This window comes from Stylophora pistillata, chromosome 7, assembly GCF_964205215.1.
Source record: "Stylophora pistillata chromosome 7, jaStyPist1.2, whole genome shotgun sequence".
NCBI classification, from domain to species: Eukaryota; Metazoa; Cnidaria; class Anthozoa; order Scleractinia; family Pocilloporidae; genus Stylophora; species Stylophora pistillata.
Window position 1 is genome coordinate 34,302,208 of NC_142525.1, and position 13,509 is coordinate 34,315,716.

Genomic DNA, 13,509 nt, shown 5'->3' on the forward strand with positions numbered 1-13,509 from the left:
TAAGTTTTTGGAGCCTCCAGCGAAACGCTGAAAATTGACTCTCAAATATCCAAGGAAAATTGTTTGTCCTTGTTGACCTGTTTGACCTCTCTAAAATCAGTTTCTTATACTCCTAATAATTGAGATGAGGTGAACTGTTGTGTGGTTGAATGTCAAAATACATACCAAAATTCAAAAAGAAAAATATGTAAACCTCCACAAGCTACCGGAAAGTTAAGTATTAAAGAAAGTTAGCCGGCAAAAATAACCCGCGAGGACGGCTTGCCAAACCCTGCTAAACAAAGACTTCCAGCGAGATATACAGGTATGTAAGTTTTCCTTGTTGACCTTCGCTTCGAACTGAAAGCTATGCTTACCTTTTCCATATTCAACACAAATTTCAGTTATTTGTCATATGAATCTTTTCAAACTATTTTATTGCAGACGAATAAATTGAAGTTCTAAATAGTGGTACACCGTGTGTGCTTAATTCTCTGCAGATAGATGTAAAGTATATTTTGTCCAGATATGATTCTCAGTTGATAACAATCACAAGCTTACAGTCTGAAATTCGCTAAGTATAATTACGGCACTGTTATTTTAAGTGGTGATTAACTTCATATTTTGTGTTTAGGAGACAAGGAGGAGAGGGAGGACCCAGAAACGAGAAAGGCATATCAAAATATTGAAATTCTGGGTGGGAAAATTTATATAGTGTAATTAAAATCAACGTTAAAATTTTAAATGGGAATTAAGCTCTTAAATATATAGGTAATCATCAAATATACCAAGAGAGCTGATAACTCATTCCATTTTACAGAACAAATTAATTTAAACACGTGACAAAGAGGCAAAATGTGCTCAATGTGAACAGAAGATTACCTACCTCTTCATAAAGAACTTCCTCCGACTCTTTCGTTTTCTTTGCTCGCCAGGGAAACTTAATCAAACCGCGAAGCCTTGAGGCCATTTGCAACTGACTTGGTTATCAAAAAATCAAGCGGTACACCTGGTGGATGAAATACATAAATAAATAAAGTATCTCTTTGACTTACCGGGGAAATCTTGGCTGAAATGGAAAGCAATTGAAAATCCTTTTTTTAGAACACATTTGAAACGGAGTCGTAAGAACCAACACGACGTCATCATGCATTAAAAATACACTGCGACTGGCTTTCGAAAAAGCTCCCCCTTCTTCATATTAAGGGTTCATATTAAAGACAGAAGTTTACAAAAATTGGTACGGCGTGCACCAGCCGGGGGAAATATGAAGAATTTCAAGTAAACTCTGGTATTTTCCTTGGCTGAGAGCTCGCAGAGTGACCTTCGTGTGAATTGCTCATAGATACTGGTCTGTGCGTGGTTTTGTCGTCTCACAGTATCTGCTGGGAATAATTTTCTGCACCGATTTAAAAGGACAAAAATAACTGTTTACATATATCTTATTAACCAAGTGCGAGGGCCGTACTGGGAGAATATCGGCCCGAGGTCTTGACAGTACGGACCGAGCGCAGCGAGGTCCGTACAAAAAAGACCGAGGGCCGATATTCTTCCAGTACGGTCCCGAGCAAGCTTGGTTAATAAGAGATTTATTATACGACTGAAATTCAAAGGGACACAAGTGCTGTATCATTCGGGACCATTCGGGACAGTGCCCGGTCCAAAACTGAGAGAATATTGACCGACAATAGAGCATTTTGATTGGTTGATTTTAGTTATTGGCCCTCTGACTGCCCGAGTCGTGTAATAAAATATCTTATTTTCCGGGATTTTTTCCTCCTCCATAAAGGTTTTGTTTTTGGATCGTGGATAATATGTAAACTCCGAAAGAAAATCAGTCCACAGTCTTTTCTGATCAGTTAAGACCTCGGGCCAATACAAAACCTCTCCTCCAAGCAGAATTAATAAGCTTAAAGAAACATTTGCATAATCGGGTCTGATTTTCGAGTGGTTGCACATGCTTTTAGTATTTTTCAGATTCTTGCGCTTCGATTGGCACTCCAAGGCCACTGCCAACTAATATTTGCGGCCCTCACGCCTTCCCGGGAAATGGTCGACAATTTTACTGTCTCCCTCCTTGTTGCATGCTTGTTGCTTCAGAGTTCCCATAAGTTGTTTTACTTTGTTATGAATGTTTCCGGTAAGAAATAATTGCTCAGTAGCTTGAAAGGGACTTGCTCTCAAACTTTTCGTTTCCGACTCTCGCAGACTTTTGGATTTACCCTGCAGAAGAGGCGAACACCTCTTGCGTTGTAATTTGGATATATCAACAAAGTTGAAGTAGTAAATTGGCCACCGTAACGATTACAAAAGCTGACGTTTCGAGCGTTAGCCCTTCGTCGGAGCGAATAGAGGAATTGTGGGTTGTGTGTGCTTTTAAAGGCAGAGAATGGAACTACGTTATTGGTGGGAACATGGCAACGAGAAAAACAAAAATAAATTACTGGAATGAAAAGCGTTCGTTGATCCCTGTGGGATTTAGACTGCCGGTTTGAAAGATGAGCTTTTGTTCAAGATTTTTACGGCTTTCCGTGCTACCTAAGTGTAAGGAAAGACCGCAGATTGCCATATGTTGCTTAGAACGATTAGGTAAACTAAATTGTCTAGCGACTGGTCTCGATGTGTCCTTGTCATTCCTTTCCACGTCTCGAAGGTGTTCTCGGAATCGGTCATCTAGTCTTCTGCCTGTTTCGCCGACGTATATCTATTTGCAATAAGTGCAAGTTATGCAATAGATTACAGTGGCGGAGGTGCACGTGAAGTGATCGGTGATCTTAATGGATCGTTTAGGTCCCGATATTTTATCAGTGTTGTGAATGAAAGGACACGTTTTGCATCGTGCACGAGCGCATTTAAAAGTGCCTGGTTGGTCATTAGTCTGAAAAGAACTTCTGACCAAAAACTTGCCTATGTTTTTGTCGCGTTTGAATGAAATGAGCGGAGGCTGCGAAAAGATAGTGCTTGTCTCTGGATCGTTTTGAAGTAATTTAAAGTTTTTAAGAATGATGGATTTAACTGAGTGGTTGCGAGGGTGAAACGTGAGAGTGAATGGAATGCGGTTGGAATCTTCCTTATTCGACGTTTGTAGTGCTGAATGTCCATCAATAAGTTGGGCGCGGTGGTAACCCGCTTGAACGACAGAAACAGGGTAACCACGTTTATCGAAAAACTGGCACATTTGTAGTGTCCAGGCCTCCAAGACCACGCCCAAGGCCCCAGGAGACGTTTACTCGAGTATTTAGTATGCACTGTACAGTAAGAACGGTGTGTGAGACAAAGTAGGATAACGAACAACTAAGCGAGCTGTAAGCGAACTGTAAGCGAACTGTAAGCGAACTGTATAAGCGAACTCCAGAACGTTACATTGGCGACGAGGATCATCTCATAGGCGTTCGATCGAATTGTTTCGATGGAGAAATCTCTGCGAATGGCCGCATAGGATACAAATCTCAACTTCGGACCGGTTGACCCGGACCTAGAACCGACATCGGTCGGCACTCGATTCAGGAAATATCTCGAAAGATTCAAAGTATACGCTGCAGCGATGAATATAAAGGACAAAGCAAGAAAACGAGCACTACTCCTACAATGTGCTGATCCCAAAGTACAGGACATCTTCGACACACTAGAGGATACGGGAGAAGACTTCGAAACCGCAGGAGAGAAACTTCTAGAGTATTTTGAGCCTAAAAGACATCATCTTTTTAGCATATACTAATTTCGGCAGTTAGCCCAAGAGGAAGAGGAGTCGTACGATGATTACACCACGCGTTTAAAGCAAGCAGCGGCTCCGTGTGAATTTCCAGAGGGTTGGCGTGAGGTTGAAATACAAATGCAGCTAATTGAAAAGGGAAAATCGAAGAGAGTTAGACGCCGCTTGCTCAGTCAGCCGCACTCGCTTCAGGAGGCGTTAGATTACGCTAGAGCACAGGAATTGTCGGATAAACAAGCGAAGAGAATCGAAATGGAGCAACAAAGTCGAAGGAACAATACCGAGGAAGAGTTGAAGAGGGTCTTTTTAGGAAGGCAAAAGAGCCCGACTGGTAACAACAAAGAGTGTTACTTTTGTGGAGGCGCATTTCCACACGCGACAGGAAAGGAGAAATGCCCGCCATGGGGAAAGAAATGCACCACATGCGGGAAGCTGAATCATTTTGCCAAATGCTGTAGGAGTAAAAGGAAAGTAAATAAGAGTATCGTAAGGACAGTTCGTCAGGAGGTGCAATCAGATAGCAGTGACGCAGAATCCCTTTGTAGGATCGAAGAAGTTGGGGCTGTTGAAAGTAACACAAAACCCAGGCCAGTTAGAAGTATAAAAATCGAAAACCACGAAGTCAAAGTGCTGATCGACACGGGAGCGTCGTTAACGTAATGGATGAATGCACCTTTCAGCAGCTACTGGCAAATAAGATCAAATTGGAGAAGTCGACAAGTGTTTTGCGCTCGTACCAAACGAATGAAAACCCGTCCAGGCCATTAACGGGCAAACTCGATGCTGTCGTAGAGTCAAACACGTGAATCATCCCGGCAACGTTCCACGTCATTAAAGGTAACACCAACACGGAACCCTTGATAGGATTTCAGACTGCCAAAAGTCTTGGCCTAGTGGTGATTACGAATGCAGTATGAACTGATTCTGAATTGATCACAAGCAACTTACTTGAGGAATACGCAGACCTGTTCCTGGGGATCGGGAAAATGGAAGGAGTGCAGGTAGATCTACACGTTGACCGTACAGTAATACCAGTTGCTCAACCTCACAGGAGGATCCCGTTCAGCGTAAGGCCAAAACTGGAGGCGGAGCTGGAGAGACTGATAAGGGATGATGTAATCGAGAAGGTCGAAGAGCCTACCAGTTGGGTATCCCCAGTCGTGATTACACCCAAGAGAACGGCGAATGAGACTCGACTGAACGTGGATATGAGAGAGGCCAATAAAGCCATTCCGCGGACCCATACTATTATGCCTAGCTACTCTCGAGGATATCACACATGAGCTCAATGGAGCAACTGTTTTCTCCCACTTGGATATGAATCATGGCTATCATCAACTGGAACTGCAAGAGAACAGTCGGGACATCACCAGATTCTCAACGCACATCGGGTTGTACAGACACAAAAGGCTAAATTTTGGCACGAGATCCGCGGGTGAAATCTTTCAAGACACCGTGAGCAAGGAGATCACCCGAGACATACCTGGATGCCTCAACATCAGTGACGACATTCTTATGTACGGAAAAACACTACAGGAACATGATCGGAATCTAGACAAATTATTCAAGAAGGCTAGAGAAAAGAAGATCACGTTTAACAAGGGAAAGTGTGAATTCAGTAAGCAAATTTGTGTGTATTACGGGATGAAGTTTTCTAAAGATGGAGCATCCCATGACCCGCGAAAGGTTGAGGTTATCAAGGCGGCCAAGCCTCCTCGCAACGGGAAGGAACTGAACTCATTCCTATCTACAGTGCAATACAACGCGAAATTTATGGAAAAGTATGCTCCTCAAACCGACCTTATGAGAGGTTTACTCAAAGTCAACGTTTTTGCCTGGACGAGAAATCAACAGGAAGCGTTCGAGAGTTTGAAAGAAGGCCTTAGCTCAGACACAGTCTTGGTCTATTTTGACCCCGCTGCAGAGCATGAAGTTCATGTGGATGGCTGTCCGTTAGGAATCTCAGCGACCTTGGTCCAACGTGAGTCGAGTGACAAAGGCTGGAGGATGGTGCAATACGTTAGCAGGGCCCTCTCAGATGCGGAACGGAACTATTCCCAAATCGAGCTAGAGATGCTTGCGGCAAATTTTGCGTGCAGGAAATTTCATGTAGTCATGTATGGCTTGCCGTTCAAAATAGTCACCGATCACAAACCGCTCGAAGTCATCCTGAACAACCCTAGGCATCAGATGTCAATAAGGCTGCAAAGAATGATGGTACGAATGCTCGATTATGAGTTCAAGGTCGAATATAGGCCCGGAAAGACGAATATCTCCGATTATACATCTAGGCACCCGCTGCCTCGTGAAACCTGCACTAGAAGGGAACTAGGCACTACCAAGGATGTCAAGCAGTACGTGAATTTCGTGGTCGCAAGTGACATTCCCCGGGCTATCAGCAAAGAGGACCTGGTAAAGGCAACGGAAAACGACGAGGAACTAAAAAGGTTAATCACCTGTATACGGGAGAGGAAGATCGACCACAGGAACCAAGACATGACAGCGTACTTCAATATTTACGATGAATTGGCTGTGGCTGACGGTCTTGTCCTTCGGGGTGAAAGAATCATAGTCCCTCGAGAATTCAGAGAAACTATGGTGAAAATTGCTCATGAGGGTCACCAGGGCATCGTTCCTACGAAACAACTGCTTCGTGCCCACGTTTGGTTTCCCGGAATCGATAAGATGGTCGAAAAGCACGTTGGGAATTTCCTAGCTTGTCAAGCTACCATCCCTTGCCACACCAGAGAGTCACTCCAAATGTCGGAGCTATCAACAGGTTCGTAGAAGAAGATCAGTGTGGATTTTGCGGGACCTTTTCCAAATAAGGACATGGCGTTAGTGTTCGGGGACCAGTATTCAAGGTATCCTGTCGTAGAATTTGTCACAAGTACCTCCGCAGAGGCTGTAATTCCTCAGCTCAGACGTGTTTTCACTACTTATGGAATTCCACAAGAGGTGAAGACAGATAACGGCCCCCCATTTAATGGGTCCAAATTTGCAAAAGATGCCCAAAAACAAGGGTTCAGGCACAGGAAAGTCACACCCGGATGGGCGGAGGCAAATGGTGACGTTGAACGATTCATCCAGACGGTCAAAAAGAGCGCGAGGGTTGCCAAGATTGAGGGGAAAGCATTTAAACAACAGATCCAAAGGACGGTTGGCAACTATCGTGCCACACCCCATCCTGTGACGAGAGAGAGTCCCGACAAGCTTATGTTCGGGAGAGAGATAAGAAGAAAACTGCCAGAAAGGGTCGCTCCCCAGGAAGAACAACGCCGTGAACTAATCCGTGAAAGAGACGAGAGAAAGAAGAAGCAAATGAAAGCTTATGCTGATGAGCGCAGACACACATCACAAAGCTCGATCAAAATTGGTGACCGTGTCCTTTTGAAACAGAATAGGGGTAACACGTTGACCCCGCCCTATGATCCACGACCATATGCAGTCGTTGGAATAAAAGGGAGCATGATCACTGTGAAGAGAGGAAAGGAAGTCAAATCCCGCAATTCTTCCCACTGTAAGGTACTCAAGTATGCTGGAGAGGAGGAGCACGACGATTTGGATTGGGACAAAGAACAACAACCGATGAACAGGCGACCAACGAACCGCCACATTGAAGTAGGGGAGGTTCCTGGAGAAGGAAATATATTCATGCAAGAGACGCACAGGGGACCGACAATCGCGCCATCGGAACCCCGGAGATCAGTACGAGCCAGAACGTCCACGTGGGAATCAATTTACAGAGACTTCAAGCCTCAGTAAAGAAAAGGGGAGAGGTGTAGTGTCCAGGCCTCCCAGACCACGCCCAAGGCCCCAGGAGACGTTTACTTGAGTATTTAGTATGCACTGTAAAGTGAGAACGGTGTGTGAGACAAAGTAGGATAACGAACAACTAAGCGAGCTGTAAGCGAACTGTAAGCGAACTGTATAAGCGAACTCCAGAACGATACAACATTGACTCTGATTTGTGGTGGAAATCAGAGTCATCACTGCATAAACGACGAAGTCTTAGAAACTGAGAAAAAGGAATGGAATTCTTAACGTGAGATGGATGCGAAGACGAATATAACAAGTAATTATGCGAGTCCGTAGGTTTGTAATACAAACTAGTGCATAAACCGTTACCTTCAATTGAAACTTTGATGTCTAAAAAGGATAAAGAATTGTCAGAAATTTGCCAGGTATATTTCAGAGCCGGGTGAAAAGAATTGACTGCGGTTATGAATTGAGTGAGCTCCTCTCTGGTAGAGGAGGTAGCGCCGATACAGTCGTCGATGTAGCGACCGTAGAGTTTAGGTTTGGACCCGTTGTATTGGCTGAAAAATTGATGTTCGACAAAACCTACAAAAATATTGGCATAGCTAGGTCCCATTTTGGTGCCCATGGCTACACCATTGGTTTGTTTGAAGAGGTTGTTTCCGAATGAAAAACAACTGATTGTGAGCACTAGTTCGGCTAAGCGTAGTAGTGTTTCAGAGTTAGGTTCCTTATCAGTACGTTGATCAAAAAAATGTTTAAGGGCCAGAAGGCCTTCGCCATTAGGAATGACGGTGTAAAGAGACGTAATATCCATGGTGAAAAGAAGTTTGTTTTGGCCAAGGAAATTAAAGTCTCCAAAAATTTGAAGAGCGTGTTGGCTGTCTTTAATATATGATGGTAAAGTTTTGACGATAGGAGCCATAATTTTGTCTAGATAGCTGGAGATAAGTTCGGTAGAGCAACTGCAAGCCGAGACAATGGGCCGACCCGGGTTGTTAGGTTTGTGAATTTTAGGTAAAAAGTAAATACGAGAAGTTCTAGGAGTCGTTATGATGAGATTTTTTGCTGTGGCCGGCAATTCTTGTTTAGTGATGAGTTGGTTGATCGTATTCTTGACGGAGTTTTGATTGCTGGCAGTGAGGTCTTTGTCGACCTTTTGATAAAAAGAGGTGTCAGAAAGTTGCCGCAAAGCTTCTTTTTGGTAGAGGTCGGTGCGCCAAACAACGACTGAGCCGCCCTTATCGGCCTCTTGCGTTGGGCTAGGCTCGACCGCGGGTAAGCCTTCGAGCACATACCTCACGATGCATATAACTCTTGGATAACAGAACACAGAGGCGAAACAACAGATTACCTTCGGGACTTCGGCTTTGTTTTTTATTGGTATGGGGTTATACGGAAATCTTTCTATTAAGTCCACGTGTACAGGAAATTCACTGAAAGCCAATTTGGCAATGAAAAATTAACAAACAGTCAACATTAAATAAGATCCTAGAGAGATATTTCAATAATTCTTGGTGTGAGCAATATTTTCAGTTTTATGCAAATTATTCACAAGCCAAATTAGAACGGAAGAATGCAAACGCAGACATCTCTCAAGGTTCATATTAAAGAACTTTCCGCATTTGTTCAACCATGATGCTGTAGGACACATGGTTCTTTCATGTATTAATGTTTGATGGGGTTATTCATTTTACTTAGGAATCGTGGCTAGGCCACTGTGCTTTTTAACACGTCGTTCCTTTAGCGTCACTTGAGTGTTTTCATGCAAATATTTCATTATTCTCTTTGTTTGCTTCACTAGTCACAAATTAGTGCCCAATTGTAATTCAAATTCTTGGAGTAGGTTTTGAAAACTCTTTAGGCCACGAAAAACGGTTCAGAGAGCTAGAAAGAAAAAATATGGCCTGGTTTTAGATGCATTAACGAACGAGTCCAATCGAAGGTTTGGAAATGATATTTCATTGCGTTCGATTACCCAAATATTTTGGAGTCCTTTGCACTCTATTATGTACCGAATGTTTGATAAGGTATGCCAGAATTGGCAAATAATTCCCGCTATCTGTAATAAACACGACAACATTCTCTTGATCAATTTATCGCATACTTCTCTCCCACATCGCATTCAAACACGACAAACACTTTTGCCTTCGTCGAGTTTTTCTCCAATCTGAGAATTACCGGCACAATATATAGATACAATTAAGGATTTTTACAGGGATATGGATCAGTCCACAAGACGAAGCTCTCATGACGCTGTTCAGTCATATTTCGACGGGAAATGAAGAACAAAAAACTAAAGTATTTGAAAAAAAAATACCATCCATTTCATCCACCTAACTACCATATATCAAATTGCTACAGAGCAAGCAAACTGATGGCAACCAGAGGAGTAAACAGTAATCTCCTCTATCTCAAGGGATTAGTGGGGTAAAGAATAAATACCATACATTGTGTAGCGTCAATTAATGCTTATTCACTAAGATTTGACTGAGCGTATCAACTCAAAACTTACCCAACATTGACCATTTAGCTCTTGCACAGTGCTCATCCTCATAATGAAGTAAGCGGAGAGATAAATTTTGGAATTCGCTTGAAACAGACGAATACAGTAGTTAGACGCAATGAAGTGGAATAAGTTGGATTAATGATGTTTTCTAATAATTTTTATCACATGATCATTGTAAAAGCTATTCTTTTATCACACACGACCTAAGCAACGTGCCGACCGCAATTGCAACGATGCGTGTAGATCTTAAAAAATGAATCCAACAAATCCTAATTCCCCAAACATTAATTCTGCGTTTCATAACCGCAGTTCATATATATGTATTTCATATATATTTCTTGTTTGATTTATCATCTACGGGTTTATGTCGAATTAATTTGATGGCCTGCTCCCAGTTGGCTTGTTAGCTCAATTGTTAGAGCGCTGCACTAGTATCGCAGAGGTCAGTGGTTCGAATCCCGTACAGGCCTGAATTTTTTTCAGGTCTGATTTTCACTATTGCTTAAATAGTGCTTTACTGCGAAGGATCGTGCACATATACGTTTCATAACCGCAGTTCATATATATGTATTTCATATATATTTGTTGTTTGATTAATTCTCTGTTATCGAATTATTCACGTCCGTGAGGTTGAGTAGAAACAAGATGGGCTTCACTTTCATTCCAGTCACCACTTAAGGTAATAAAGTGATAGAAAAGGCGATGCAAGGTTGTTTTCGAGGCTCTCATCCATTTCAACTGAGAGGTGGCTCTTCCTTCTCAGGACCGAAGGAGGACGGGGGGGGGGGGTGCACGTTCTCATCGGGAGCCCACAGCATTTCCCCGTTGTCCGTTCGCGTGGGATGTGGAATTAAAACTTTTAAACCAGCGGAACGCATATTTATGATATTTTAATACAGTGGTGTTTTTAAGGTAAAAGTTCTTTTTCGCAAGCAGATTGCTCAGAAGAGAAGGTCTTCAAGAAAGTCATGCAACCTCGTTCCTAAGGGAAAAGGCCCAGGGACCGAGGTTGGAAAGTCATGGTCGCTGATCTTGCCTTTTAAAAAATATCGATCATCAATTCTAGCCTTTTAGACGGGGCATTTGAACACGATTTCGGTTTCAGGGAAAAGAATTTTGAACGAACCAATCTTCAAAATTTCAAATGTCCGGGGGGTTGCCCGGGGGTGGATGTTGAAGCTTCGAATTGATCGACGCATTACGTACATACGTAGTTCGCAGAATTATTTACAAGAAGAATAAGAGCGATCACACCGAACAAGTCAAGAGCATAATGCAACAAAACACTCCAAAATGGTTTATTGCGACAAACTATATCGAAAAGTCTTCTTCATTTAAGATAGAGTATAATGTACTTTAAAATGTTCTTCACAGAGGCGAGAAACGAATTATTACTTTCGTGGAAAGAATTATCAAGCCTCAATTTGCTTTTGACCGTTAGGCGCTAAGATCAAAGGTACGACTTTAGCTAAACATGATTTTTGAAGTGGAGTGGAACTATTGAGGTAGAACTAGGTATTCCATTAAACGAAACTTTCAAGACATTCAAAAATGCAAAGCCATCTAAGATTTGACTACGAAACGGGTGATCGAGGCTCAATGTTTGAAAACTCTGAATACTGCAAGTAAACCTTTAAGCGAAAAACCTTACTTAAAAGTCGAGTGTATTAGCTTCATTTGTAAGAGAAAAGCATTTCTCTTTAAAAATTTCCCACTTCATTTTATTTAAGTGGTTTTATTGCACAAAATATACGCTTACGTCGCTTTCGATTAACATTAGTTTATATCTTTAACATTCTAAGAGAAGTACCGAAATATTTGGAAGCCTCAATAGTGCAGTTATTTTTTACCTCGTGCTCATTACGCCCTTGATATATTAGGATAGCATTCTTAAAAACATGCATTTAACGAAACTTTACCTTCTATTTCAAACTTAAACACAACGAAACCTCAACTCACTGTCTAATAGGTACTTAATACATTCTCCACAGGACGCTGTAAATAAGGAAACGATAGCCTCGAAACTTACTCTTTACAAGCTCAATTAACCGTCGATCTTGCATCAAATTTCACAGTTTCCAATTAATTGCGTTTTTCTTGCTCCGTTACAAGGACTCAAAACGCACGTGCAGTCTAAATAAAGATTCGTCTCGACCTTTTCTTTTGCGATTTACTATGAATGAAAAAAATCAATCAAAATTTGTTATCTCTGATCTAACCGACCATTCTACCCAAAATGATCGTGTTTGTCAAAAAAGTAAACCGTAAAATACAAGCTATTTAAAAATATTTTACTCCTATAACTTGCTGGATCACATTGTCAAACATGTACTTTACTGAAAATTTTCGTTGCAATAAACGTGATAATACCATACATCAGCTTTCGAAAACCGAGAGGGACTGCGCAAATGGTTCACACTCCTATGTCTAACAGTCAATACATTTAATGGACTAGAAAAACTCCCTTAAAGTATAATATTTTGAAAAGGATATCCTGTATTTCATTGGATCCCTGTCAGGTTCATCACATTCTTTCAAAAGGTGATCTCAAGGTCTGACAGGTATTTGCACGTAGTCAGCTTCCTAAAGACGATCAGCCAACCTAGGAAACCCATGTTCACTCGACAGTTCGTACAGCTCACCCACGCTTAAGTGGCGCTGCTTAGCAATAAAAGACAGAGCTGCTTCCATTGGGTTCAATGTACGCTTGTCAAGAAAGCGAATCTCTTGTGGTGTCAGTCCCAGTCCTTAAGCAAGCTCCATCCATTCATCGCCAACTGAATCAAAGGTTCATTTATTTGTTCGTTTGCTTGATTTTATTGTTCTGATCAGCAATGTCTCAAATATTAGTGCACATGCATCTTCTTCCGCCTGAAGGGACTTACTCCTGACTGGATCTAACTCTGGATATATAGTTCCGATTAGAAATTTCATAAAATAAAACAATGTGTCAACCAAATAGGAGTGTCAACTTGGACGTGAATCGAAGAAACTGACATTTCAAACTAGAATGAGCATAAGGAAAAGAAATAATAGTACTTGCGAAGTTTCCATCCTACATTATTTGTTAAAAGAGAAGCAATGCTTACCAGTTAAATCAATTGTAAGTTCCCTCGCTTTGGTGATTGGCATGTTTTGGACAGGTAGATTTTCAGGCAACAAAGGGCCTGAACAGAGAGAAAAACAAATTACCGCCCCACGCAGGAAAATAAGTAGCTGGGAAAAAATAATGCTTTGAGTGTAAAGAACAACCCTCGACTCTCTTTGCTTTAGGTATCTATAAGTTCGGTAGCCTAACAATGCATGATGAAAGAATCGACGGAAATATTAATTATCCAGGTCAAAAAACTACTTCAAAGTTGACTGTCAAAATAAGAATTTTTTTAGGGTTTGTCTATTCTACAAGATTAATGTTCATTTCTTGAGGTGAAATACCCGCCTCGTAGCTAGTTTTCAAAGAAAGAGTTTCCAAAGGTTTATGTTTTCTTCGTGATTTTGATTTGATTTCTGCAGTACCCTCAAGTATAGCACAGTTTCATGGCGAGATCAG

At 41.8% G+C, this 13,509-nt stretch overlaps 1 protein-coding gene and 1 non-coding gene across 2 annotated transcripts in view; both read right to left on the reverse strand.

Annotated features, from left to right (window-relative positions):
- Positions 1-10,096, reverse strand: part of LOC111346757 (tyrosine-protein kinase CSK) — a 29,053-nt gene extending 18,957 nt beyond the window's left edge. The window contains exons 1-2 of the mRNA XM_088726266.1: positions 9,966-10,096; positions 866-988 (exon numbers count right to left, since the gene is read on the reverse strand). Of these exons, the coding sequence (XP_088582392.1) occupies positions 866-949 (84 nt within the window). The 5' untranslated portion in view covers positions 950-988; positions 9,966-10,096. The remainder of the gene's footprint in view (positions 1-865; positions 989-9,965) is intronic.
- Positions 10,097-11,264: 1,168 nt separating this feature from the next.
- LOC111346758 (uncharacterized) overlaps positions 11,265-13,509 on the reverse strand; it is a 3,070-nt gene continuing 825 nt past the window's right edge. The window contains exon 3 of the transcript XR_015989169.1: positions 11,265-13,126. This is a non-coding gene — a transcript (uncharacterized LOC111346758). The remainder of the gene's footprint in view (positions 13,127-13,509) is intronic.